General features: G+C 39.8%; 1 protein-coding gene across 2 annotated transcripts; it reads right to left on the bottom strand.

The window, feature by feature from the left end:
* Positions 1–8,375: 8,375 nt before the first annotated feature.
* On the bottom strand, positions 8,376–12,011 carry LOC132132881 (notch-regulated ankyrin repeat-containing protein A). Of its 2 annotated transcripts, XR_009429102.1 has the most exons (3): positions 11,859–12,011; positions 10,642–11,771; positions 8,376–9,453 (listed from the first exon to the last, which is right to left on the bottom strand). XR_009429102.1 is itself a non-coding variant. In XM_059545423.1 (2 exons), the coding sequence occupies exon 2, from the start codon at positions 11,352–11,354 to the stop codon at positions 11,016–11,018; it is 339 nt and encodes a 112-aa protein (XP_059401406.1). In that variant the 5' UTR covers positions 11,355–11,771; positions 11,859–12,011; the 3' UTR covers positions 8,376–11,015. The 2 variants fall into 2 exon arrangements, 1 of the variants encoding a protein (XP_059401406.1); XM_059545423.1 differs by having other exon boundaries at positions 8,376–11,771.
* Between the last annotated feature and the right edge of the window lie 618 nt (positions 12,012–12,629).

The following is a 12,629-nucleotide window of genomic DNA, read 5'->3' as shown; positions in this document are numbered from 1 at the left end:
CAGAGGACTACTTTGAAAACACAGGAAGAACAAAGTGCACATGTAAGTTGTCTTTTATTTCTTTTCCTATATAACCTATATTGCCTGTGAAAACATCAACTCTATGTGAATACAGCTATAATATGGGTCGATCTATACATGCGTCATGATTAAAATAATCACTTACTCTGCGGACAGCTGTCCATTTGGTCCATTCGGCGTGGGGCGTTTTTTCCAGTTCACTTTGTCACACCGGAAAAAAAAATCGAGTACTGCAGAATGGATCAGCACCGTGAAATCCTCTGTAGATGTGACACAACTTCAGGCACGCTCATCTTGATCTAACGTGTTGAGCCTGGTCATCAATGGCAAAAACATGTCCCACTCTCTACAGCACAGACACTCTATTTCCGTCGGCATAGATTGGCATATTCCCCCACATTCACACCACCAGTTCATGTTGGCTCTCATCACGAGCGATCGCAACCTCCTCCTCCTGTCGTTCTATTTCCAAAGCACGCAGCTCGTCTTCTGTAAACTCTGGTTCAAATAGGTATGCTTCTGGTTCTTGACTGTCTGAGAAGTCACCCTCTTCGTCTCTCTCAAAATCAGCCATGTTCATCGCCATTCGTGTACTGTAAGGAAAATAGCCAGGCAGCTACTATACTTGACTATTCACGCCGGTATGTTGACGGAAGTCGTGGGATTTCATGTGTTGCGTGATATCTCTGCGCCAAAGTAGCAGTGCTTCGCCTAAGCAGCAGTGCTTCGCCTGTGCTTCCCCATAATATAGTCCCAAGTCAATATCTGCCTAGGAAATCGCCTAGTGTTAATCTGGATCGCTATTTGTACTCGTTGTGAATACGCAGGCCACAAGAAGTAATTAGGTGGGTTTTTTAAATTTTTTTGATCACTTTTACTCAGGCCATGCTAGCTGGCAACAAAGGATTCCATTCATTGTGCTAAGCTAAGCTAACGCCGACCCAGTCAAACTAAAACAATGCATGCACTGACGCAAAAATGCATTTGCCCACCTATCTAAATGTAGGAAATAATGTGAATAAGCCCTATTTCAAAAAACGGTGGAGTGTTCCTTTAAAAAGAAAACTGATTTTCATTCGAACAAATCAATGTAAAAAATTGATTTATCACCCAGTCCTACTAACTTCAGTCTTATGGTTTTGGAACGACATTCACTTTCAAATTAAACATTTCTGATAATATACTCACCCCCATGTCATCCAAGATGTTTACCTCTTTCTTTCTTCAGTCGAAAAGAAATTTTGATGAAAACATTCCAGGATTATTTACCTTGTAGTGGACTTACGGCTACCGAAGGGTTGAAGGTCAAACTTACAGTTTCAGTACAACATCAAAGGGCTCTACACGGTACCAGATGAGAAATAAGGGTCTTATCTAGCTAAATGATTGGTCATTCTCCTAAAAAACTAAAAATGTATATGCTTTATAAACAGAAGTGCTCGCCTTGTCTATGTCTACGACTTCAAGTAATACATAATCATGTTGAAAAGATCACAATTGACGCAGGCATTTCTGTTTATAAAGCATATACATTTTCTTTTTTTTCTTTTTTTTAAATGGCAGATCATTTACCTAGATAAAACCCTTATTCCTCGTCTGGTATCATGTAGTCTCACATAGCCAAACCTACAGACTCAAGGTCTGGAATCTATGGCAGTTTTCATTAGCCAAGACCTGCCCATGAAGCCGTTTGACCGACATGTCAAAAAACCAATCACAGTTCGTTTAGTTTATCGTCACATTTCAAAGCGTGGAAATGTCACCACAATAACAGACTGGTGAGTAAAACTCTCGGACATATTTTAAAGATTCTATGCAGCGAATTTTAAATATTTCACATACTTTTGAGAATCCAGCGTTTAGTTGATCATGATAAGCGCTTGTCTGCACAGTTGTAAACACAACGGCTTTCTTCTTTCGTGAGAGGGTTTGGCGTCACAGTATCTTTGTTTCCAGGCAGAATGTGGAAATCCTGTAGAATTCAGCCAATCCGATGTTGACTTTGACACTCCTGAAGTCTTTTGTGTCCCATATGCATATTATCATATTATCACACATTTTGTGTGAACTATCCTTTTAATGTATTTTATTGTAATAGCTTGTCAAAACAAACATCCTCTTAAGAGTAGAATATAAAGCTATAAAAACAGAAGCTGTCACTCTATCTGTAGGACAAAAAGAAATCATAAAACAAGCTAAAAGTGAAACAAAAAAGGTCCTAGGACATATACTTGGGATCCACATATCTCTATCCATTAATAATACATACTTTAAGTAACCAATGACAACCAAAAGTGAAGGATCAAAAACCCTGTGTAAAGCATGTTTTTATCTCTCTCTGTCCCCATTCGTTCTTCCCTTGTCAATCCCAACCCCCTCTTCTCTCCTTCCCAGACATCTCTCTCCTTCTCTCTCACTCAGTCTTGGGCTTTATGGGGCAGCACTGAGAAGAGGAGATGACAATGGAGAGAAAAGAGGGTTGCAGTATGGGGGTCTACTGAATAGTCCCATTCAGCCTGCCCAGTCAAACAGAAACACATCTCCCCTCTCACTTACAACCCATAGTTTCACTGCAAACAACCAGGGCTTTATTCCCCAGAATCACTTGCCAGCACACACTCTCACTTGTGTAGCCCAAAAGGAGTGACGGCATGGCCAGACATAAGTACATACAGGCAATCACTCACAATCAATAGGAGGAGCACATAGCGTGTACTCAGCTAGAATTTGGAGCAGGAGTGGAATTGGTGAGCAAGATCTAAAGTGCTCTCCTGCACTCTAGAGCTGTGTAGACATTTACATGGTCATATGGAATGATCTCACAATCAATAGAAGACATGAGAGTGTCGACATGGTGGTCAAGAGGTTTGTGGCAAGCTGTTGTTTTCAAATGCAGTCAATGCTTCCAAAACCATAGTTCTAGAATAGTTGTCAGCAACCAAAGATTTTTTTGCTCATAGAATTGCACAGTTGACTGCAAATTGCTTGAAATCAGCATGGAATGGAAACTCACCTACTGCAATTTCTAAATGCATGTTATTGATCATTTTGTGAATGCATCCATGTATGTTTATTTATTTATTTGTTTGTTTTGAACTTGTCATTTCTGAATCTAACCGGATCTTCCATTGAAACTTTTCTCTAATGCTGGACTTTTCCAATTTAGTCCACTTCACCCCTTTCTTACAAACAACTGCAAGCAAGAGAGGTCCCTACCCTACATTTTTTCTCTTCCGATATTCTGTTTCACTTGGATGTACATCACAAAATGGAATAAAATGTCTATCTCTACTTACATAGCAACTTCCTGAAACCCAGAAGTTGATGCAGCATGTATTTTGCACTTATATCAATTCATTCACAGTGAGTGCTTTCTAGAATGTGGTGGATTTTTTTCCCTCAGTTTTTCATTCGCCAGGTTAAAATGGTAGATTGTATTGTTTAGAAAAGAAAAAGCACAGCTCTCCTCAAAGAATCACATGATTTGAGGTATTGTTCATGCTTGTCAGGACAGACAAACTGCTTCTTTACAGTATAAAATAAAGCTATTCAAATTGAATCTGTCACTCCATCGGTAGAATAAATACTTTTGTTTTGAAACAAAAAAGGACCTAGGACATATACTTGGGGTACACCTATCATCTTCCATTAATAATGCATATTATGGGTAGTGGATTTTCCCCTGCTTTATCTGTCAGGTAAAAATTGCAATTTGTATTGCTTATATAAATAAAATCACGGCTCTCCACAACAAGATGCACCATGTGAGCTATCATTCATGTCTGTAGCATAAATAGTGTCTAAAGTTTATACAGTGTGATTATTGCACCAATTTCAGTTCATCCATAGTATTCATGGGACAAATTAGTTTACTAAAGAACTTACCTTTTTTTAAAATCTGAGTTCTGAATTTTAAAGTTTTCCTTACAAAGATAAACCCAAACATGGACAACAGTCACATCAGAGCATCCAGCTGGGTGAGGTCAGTGCCCTCTGGTTACAGAGACCTGAACATGTGTAGAGAGGAGAAAGTCTGACCCCACTGCTTGCACTAGGCTCCTTAACCTTATCTCTATTTGTGTGCGTGTGTGTGTGTGTGTGTGTGTGTGTGGGCAGTGGAGCGCCCTGCCCTTGAAGCCTGTTGCACGAATGCGTCGCTGACCAGACATGCCCTCCTAAAAACACACTCACACACCCACACCCTCCCTCTTTATGGTCTGTTCAGGAATGAGGCAAACAGCACTGAATGAGATGCACAATAGCAGAACAAAAGGTGCAGGCAGCAGGAGGGTACAGCGATGTGACAGGACGAGGGCTGTGTGTACGTATTCGTGTGTGTGCGAGTGTTAATGCGCGTATGCTCCATATGGGTACTCCCTCCCGCAAAAAGGCAGATGTCACATGGGTGGCCCCGCCCTGCAGGCCACACTGGGTCACGCCGCTCAGGGACAAGTCTAAATAGCTGAGCAGGAGCGAGGAGGACGAGGCCTCTCCCCAGCTGCCTGCTCCATATACACATAACCATATTCATGCATCCTCTCCCAAGCACCAAAGCGCTCGTGTTCCCCTCCTGCTTTGTTACTGCTCTTTTTTTATGTGTTTGTTTACTTCTTCACAATGATTCATACTTCTCTCTTTTTCATGGTTTGCACATCACACTACATTTTTGTTCCAATTTAGTTGAAGCTTGTGGAAGTAGAAAATGGTTTATTGTAATTCCAGTAATATAAAAGTACAGTAAAACAGCAAAATGTAAAAATAAAGTTTCCAAAAGTTTTTTTTATTATTATTATTATTTCAGGAATGCCATAGATGAAGCATTTTTGGTTCCCCAAAGAAACTTTCAGTGAACAGAGAATCATGTTTTTCTTAGGGTGAAGAACATTTTAATAATTTAAAGGATATTTTTCCACTATAAAGAACATTTTGATCAATGTAAAAATTCCATGGATGTTAAAGGTTTTTCATTGAAACATAGTAGCTGTAGATGGAACTACACTGCCAAACTTATTTTTTATAGTGTATAAAGCAAAAGGTTTTTTGACCAGAGTGGCCTTGCAAATTATACAGACACAAAAAAGTTCAATTTAAAATTGAATACAGAAGTGTATAAAAGAATACAGAAGTGACAATGCAGTAGTTTGTTGTGTTAAATGAGATGACACAAGAAACGATTTTATAATTCATTTGTGTCATGTTGACATAATTGGCATATTTTACATCTTAAAGTAACACCATTAAGGCTTAAAACCAAGCTCAGTGCTTAATTATAAGCAGCTTATGTTTTTTTTTTTCATAAAGTCACTTTTAAATAGACACTTAAAGAATACAATTTTTTTGTTTGTTTTTCTTGGTACATAATAAAGTTTGTCCCCTTCATTGTTATTTAGTGAGCTGATGTCTCTCACAGTTGTAAGTCATTTGTTTTAGGCATGTTGTGTCAAGCTAGTTAAATTATTTTTTATAGGAAGATCTAGTGTCACTGATAAAGATGCACTTTTTAAACAGATTTTAGCCTGTCTGCAACATTCTGCAGTTTGTAATACTTGAATTGAGCATTCACTCATAATTTTTAATGCACTTCAGAGCCCTGCACATAGTTATAGTTAAGGAACAGTAGTGGATAATTAACTGCCGTTTCTAGCCAGAATCAAAATGTGGCTTGGATGATATTCAGGCCTTGGATTGGGAAATCCTGTTTTAGTAGTTACAGTAAAAGTAGAGACGCTACATAAAAACTGAAGGCCAACACACGTGTTAATTTAACCTTTGCCTGAAGGACAAGAATACTGCTATATTTCTTCTTTACATTTTGTTTCTTTGAAATCTTCAAATTGTTATATGGTTGTTTAGTGATATTTCTCAGCTCTGCCACCTCAGTTTGTTATGAAGACAGAGTCATCCTGATGATTCCCTGTCATTTCCCCATCTCTCTATTCCTGAGGTTCATTAGCATAGCAGCTGCTGAGTGCAGTGTGTGTGAGGTGGAGACGGCTGGTGTGTGTGTGTGTGTGTGTGTGTGTGTGTGTGTGTTTTGGAGGGGGGTGAGTGTAGGGGGGGCTCTAATCAATGGTGGTCCGTCTGGGAGCTGAATAGCGATGAAGCAGAATCCAGCAGGCAGGACAAAAAAAGAGGAGAGCACAGAATAGAGCGAGAGAATGAATGCGCTTGTCACTGTGTGCTTGAAAAAGCACAGAGCGGAGCGAAAGAATGAAAGAGAGTTCAAACAGGAGAGGAGGGCAAGGAAGAACAGGCCTAGCCACCTGTCTCATTCTCTCTATATCTTTCCTCTCGCTTTTCACTATGAGAGAACTCTGTTTTACATGTTTAATAACATGCATTATAATATGGGTTTCTCATATTGAACAAAAGTGAGCAGTTTGCATTTGCATTGAGTCTAGATAATCCTAACTAATAACTAAAATCATTTAATAAAAAGAAAAATGACATTGTAGGTTGGACAGTCATTGCAATCATAAAATGTTTGACAGAGACTACTTCCATCTACAACTAAACTTATTTTTATGTAAAAAAATATTCATTATTATATTACATTGTTTATATATATATATATATATATATATATAATTTAGAATTACTCTATTAATTGTAATATATTAAAATGTATATAGTTTAGTGTTTAGTTATTTATGTTTAGTGTAAATTTATTTTTATGCAATAATTATTCATTATTATATTATAATATTTTTATATATTTTAGATGATTTTGAAATAATATATTAATTTTAATGTGCATTGATAAATAGCTATTACTCAAGTGTTCATTTCTATTCATCATAATTAAAAAAGTTAATTTGTTATAATATTGTTTCATGTAAATTCATTTTTAATTATTTATTTTATGTAATTATTTGTTATTATATTTATAATACTATGTCAAACTGAATATAAATGCTGAACAAATATAAACACTAAACTCATCACACCTTAAACACTACAGTTTATTTGCCAGCAGCAGATGAGTGCATTTATTGGATTATGCTGCGTTTGAAATGAACTTTTCCTGGTAATAGTTGTGTTTGTGACTAAGCCAGAGCAACAATCATTCATCTTCATTCAGCTTCTGGCTATGATGTTCCTCTCCTTCTGAGAATCTGCACCAATTTTCATGGCCGCAAACACGTTTTTCTCTGCACGTGTGTACTTGCACCAGGGCAAGCAATGTTGTGGGGCCTTTTTTGGAATTACATTTGCAAGTATGTGAAACTACTGACAAGAATCTGTCCGTGCAAAGAGATCGTTTTTGATCTCTGGAACACTGAAGGTTTGGGAAATCGAAACATTCCATTGCACAGAACTAAAAACAAAAGAGGACAAGCCACCACTTCACATTCTCGGTGCTAGAAGAGGAGCATGTTTCCTTCTCTCTCTCAAGTACATTCACAAAATTCTTTTTCACATTGTTGGGTTTTCGCGTCCCTCCCTCTCTAGCTGGCGGTGGGGGAAGGCTAGCGCGCAGAGCGACAGGACTCTGCTAAAATCATTTCCAAATTCCTGCAATGATGTGTGTCGGGACTGAGGCACATGAAGAATCTATTAGGGGGCCTCTCTATTGCACTCTGGGAAGGTGGCCAACTCAGCCGCTGGACAATGGAAATCCAGCTCAACAATAACATCCTGCCCCGGGGATGGAGGGGGGTGGAAACAGAGAAGGATGCCATTGAGGTCACAGTCTTCTAGTGAGGGTTGTCTTCAAAAGCATGCAGTAAACTCTTGTCTACCTGCAGAGAACAGCAAGCACTTGCTTGGTTCGGATTATTGCAATAAAATGCAGCCTCTGGAAGATGTCAGATTAAGTTTTTGGCCTTTTTGTGAATTTCAAAAACACACTTTGGGACCAATAAATCAGAACATGAACTGAAATGAGAACAACACTCTGTCAGAAGTGTACTGAGGTACAACTCTTGTTTCACGTTAGTATGAAATGCAGCAAACATGACTTAATTTCTAATGTATATCTGTCAGTGTTTCAAGTTGAACCAATAAAAACTGAGGAAGAATATGACAATGAGCAATTAAAGTGCTCGAATATGGTTTTTTTTGACTGTGAAGAAACGCTGCGGGTCTCCCACAGAAAAGAGGGGCAGAGAGCTGCTCCATGCACAGAGTAGTAACATAAAACCCACACAAACACACAGGGAGGGGATCTGTCTTTAAAACAAAATTACCCACAACCCTCTGCACTCTTTTATCCAGCATATGAAAGGACTAGCCCAAATGAATGACAAAAGGGAGAGAATGGAAACTGGGGTCAGGTTGGCCCAGAGAGGAGGCCCAAACCAGCCCAATACTTCCTCTGAGATAGAAAGAAACGTTCACAGCCACACATCGAGGAAGGTTTAATTATTTCTTTACTGGCTTGAACACACACACATACATAAAAATATTACAGCACTCATATTCTCACCGCACATGAATCACAGTGTTACAAATGTTCAAAAAATTACAAACAAAACAGATGCACAAACAAAAGAAAAGAAAAGCTGGAGTCAGCACAAAGGAACATTCGCATCACTCGCTGGAGACACAAGATTAAGAATAACTTGGTCCACAAAAACAAAAGAAAAGAAAAAAAATACAACAGCACTTTTACTCATTCATATACACCCATCCAGTCATTTAACCCCAATGTCATAAATGTTATGACAAACGGTGGGGTAAAACAACTATACATCGTGCAATTTATATTTGTTACAATGATCTTACCATCACAAGTATTATTCCCCTTTATTAACATCAGGAGGAGAGCACTTCAAATAAGTAAGTGCTCCGAGATATCAGCATCTATATATCCATATATATATATATACTATATATGTATACACACACACGATCACAGAGAACAAACATCTTTGCAAACGTAATGTTATACAATGTAACGCACAAACAAAGACAATATAACCTGGAGCTTTTTTTTATACAATAGTATTTTGTTGTGTTCCTTTTTTCTATTTAGAAAAAATGTAATGTTGACCCGAAGTCAACAAATAAACAACAGTCATCAGTGCAATATTTTCAACAAGTGTAAAAATATCAAGTTTAAGACAAGCGATGCTTATTTGTTCTGCCTATACCAGTCGAACAGATGATCGTGAGAATCACATCGATTGCATCTCCAGGTGTACGAGGAGTTCCCGGTTGGTTAACCAGGTAGAGCGACGGGGGCTGGAAACATCAGCAACGCCACTGGACTGTGGCAAGACAGGAGTACAATCACACACAACTGCATGGGGCTTCTCGCAAAAACAACAACAAAAAATGGATCTAACTGATATTTCTCCTCATTCACTCACCGTTGGCCATTGTATCAAGAAAAAAAAATGACATAAAAGCAGCATTGAAACAAACATCAGGTGCCATGACTCTTAAAGGCGGCAGGCAGTCTTTTCTGAACGAATCTGTCGATGTTTCCTGCAACAGAAGTCATAGTCTTCTCAATGTTCAATGTTCGTACAGTCCTGCTCAGTAGTAACTATTGATAAGCCTCAGCTCCTGCAGTTACCCGACCAGGCACCAAGGGGCGTAAAAGGCTCCACATTTATGTGCAACAAAACTCCCTGCATTTAATAGTCATGCAATGCATTACACTTTTCGTAACTACAATAGAAACCAAAAATGACAATGCATAAATGAAGCAGTTGGTTGAAATAACACCTATATATATATATATATATATATATATATATATATATATATATATATATATATATATATATATATAATGTGTCAACCATGCTTGGCGAAAGAAAAATATTGTTTGAATAACCAATGGATCTTAATTTTGGTTCAAGGAGATAAATTGTCCCGAGTGAAGATTGCAAAGAACTAAAAATAAAAATAAGACTGAGGTGAAAAAAAAAAACATCAAGTAAAATGACCCAAGCAGTTCCAACTGATTCTGTTGGATAAAAAAAAACGAGCACTAGTGGGTAACTGAGCACAGTTATGTAGAAGGCTTGAGAAAGAGAGCATATGATATTGTCGAATACTTTCAAGTCGAGGTAGCTGATGCAGAGAACTAGAATAAAAGTGGAAGGGGACGCATTTCCCGGGAAAAAAAAAAGGTGTAGGCTACACGTGGGTGGCCGTGGCGCGGAATCTCCACACGGGACAGTTTAGCCTGTAACAAGTCCGAAGCAGCTTTAGGTCACCCTACATACTTTTACACTTAGGCTATAGTCTTAAAAAAATAACCACAACATAATTTAAATGCATCATCTTAATGTACCTTCATAAATAAAAAGACAAACCCAGCCTGTATTCACAGTGATGACCAGGGTGTTAATTCAAAATACTGAAAGAAGATTATAAAGTGTGTCCCAAAGGCGACTTTCCTGACGTTTTGATAAAAAAAAAAAAAAAAAAAAACATTGCGAAAGCAGCGGTTTTTAGTAACACGTTAACCATTGACATGGGTCGCGCTGGCCTGAAAGCTGTGTGGAAGCCGTCTGCTAGGTGAAGGCAGAGCCCAATAGACTACAGAGAAAAACACAGTAAAGCTATGTGTACAGTACTTAAGAATAAGTCACTTGTTATTTCGATGACATAATTCAGCACTGGTCACCAATGCCACACGATTTGATTGATGAAACGACTTACGGTTCGTATTAAAAGACAGTGTTTAGCCAAAACAGAGGATGGCCATCATTCCGGAGTTCACCTCTTTCAACTATTCCAGCATTCAGCCACAGCATCAAGTGCTATCTCGGTTTCTCCAGGGGGACAGGTCAACAGGTCAAGCCCTGGTAAAGCCACACAGTCCAGATCTGATGACTTCAACATTCGATAAAAAGCTATAGTACCAACGCACGTCCCAAACAGCATGCGTTTCAGTTCCTCTCATCGCCAGATCTGACACGGGAAAGAAAAAGGCTACAGCCCTCATTTGGTTTTAAGGTACAAGGGAACTCGAGCTTGGCAGATCACAACGCTAGGATGAAACGAGCCCGGTCTTTCCGTGTGCTTCTACCGGATCACCGCGCGCCGGAGGAGTACTTGGCCTTGGTGATGAGGTATAACACGATGTCTTGGTGTCCTCCGAAAGCGGCGATGTGCAACGCGCTCCAGCCCTCCCGGTTCGCCAGCCGTATATCGGCTCCGAACTTCACCAGCAGCTTAACGAGCTCCAGATTCCCGTCGATGACCGACTGATGCAGCGCTGTCTGTCCCTCGGGACCAAACGAATTAACGTTAAACTCGCAGTTGGTCATGTTCTGCAGCAGTGAATGGAGCTCCTTCGTGTTGCCTTTCTTCACCGCCTCCTGGAAGACTCTCTGCGGCGCCGAGCACGTCGAGATCTCCGCCTGGCTCATGATGCTCTCCGCCGCCTTCACGGTCTCTAGTACTGGGAAATTCGCGGCTGGACTGGACTAAAACCAGCTTAGACGCGTTAGACTAGAAATAAGACGAGCGTATATCCCAAAAAGGACAAGTAAACGACACACTCGGTGTGTAAATGCAGTCGGTGGCTATGATATATATCCAAAGACCTAGTGAGAAAGTTCAATCATCCACAAAAAGTCAAATCTCCGTGTGTGTGAGAGAGTCTCTCAGTAGCAGCACCAGGTTATGGCAGATTATGGAGCTATTTAATGTGCGAAAGGAGGCGTGTGAACGGCCGTGTCTCCGGTTAAGCGCATCGAGGGCCGTTAGCTTTAGAGGCTTCGGAGGTAATTTACCTCAGGACATGCGTCCCTCGAGTCCCGCGGTGGTTTATTTGGCAAGGCTGACTGGAATAAACAAAGAAACTGTTAAAAGGACTAGTTCACGCTGTCGAGTAGCGGCTTCTAGAAGTGAGCAGGTAAAGATGTACTTACCTCTTAACGTTTGGACGGGTTGAATGACTCAAAAACTGCCCGCTTGCCCGCTGCTATTTGTCCCGGTGATTCTTTGCCCAGAGCTGCGTTGCCAGGGGGATATTTTAGCCGAACTAGTCTGCATAACAAAACGTCTCTATAGAATAAAGTATTGTGGAATGGGAGGGGCTGGGCGACGCTGATTGGCTGCGTGGTCGGCTTGGGGGCGTGGTCAAGCGGGGAAACTGAGAAATGGGCGTGGCGCAGCGCCCAAACATCCCACAGTCATAAATGCACTGCGTTATTAGGCTATGTATGTGTTAAAATAATGCTCGGCGAAACAAATGGTGCAGATCCGAGGAACAAAATGTGTAAGCAAACGCTTAAAAGATGGACATAAGATAATAGAAAGGCTTGGGTTGGGTGTTTATTTAGTACTTGATCAAAATTTTGTTACACATTGATAAACTTGCTATTTGGCCATCACAAACGCAATCAGCAGCCAGTTTGGGATTATCTCTAGTATTAAGTTCAGTTCCCGCTATAGAGGAAAATATTCACCTGTTTAAAAAAAAGAGACACCTTTAATTTCATTCCTTCACTCGTTCATTTAAATCCAGATTTTCTAATGACTGCACCTGTCTACACCAAATGGCAATGACCTCTTCTCTATTGGTGTTGCTTAAAAAGGAACTCGAAACACCTTTCTCTGAACCATTAGACTTTAGGACTTGTGAAGCAGCCATTCCAGCGGTTTTAAGTCAATAGCAAAGCCTGTGCGGCTTCCTGTGC

The sequence above is a fragment of the Carassius carassius genome, chromosome 49, assembly GCF_963082965.1.
Source record: "Carassius carassius chromosome 49, fCarCar2.1, whole genome shotgun sequence".
Taxonomy (NCBI): Eukaryota; Metazoa; Chordata; class Actinopteri; order Cypriniformes; family Cyprinidae; genus Carassius; species Carassius carassius.
Note: the sequence above shows the minus strand (reverse complement) of the source record. Positions and strands in the feature narration are given on the sequence as shown.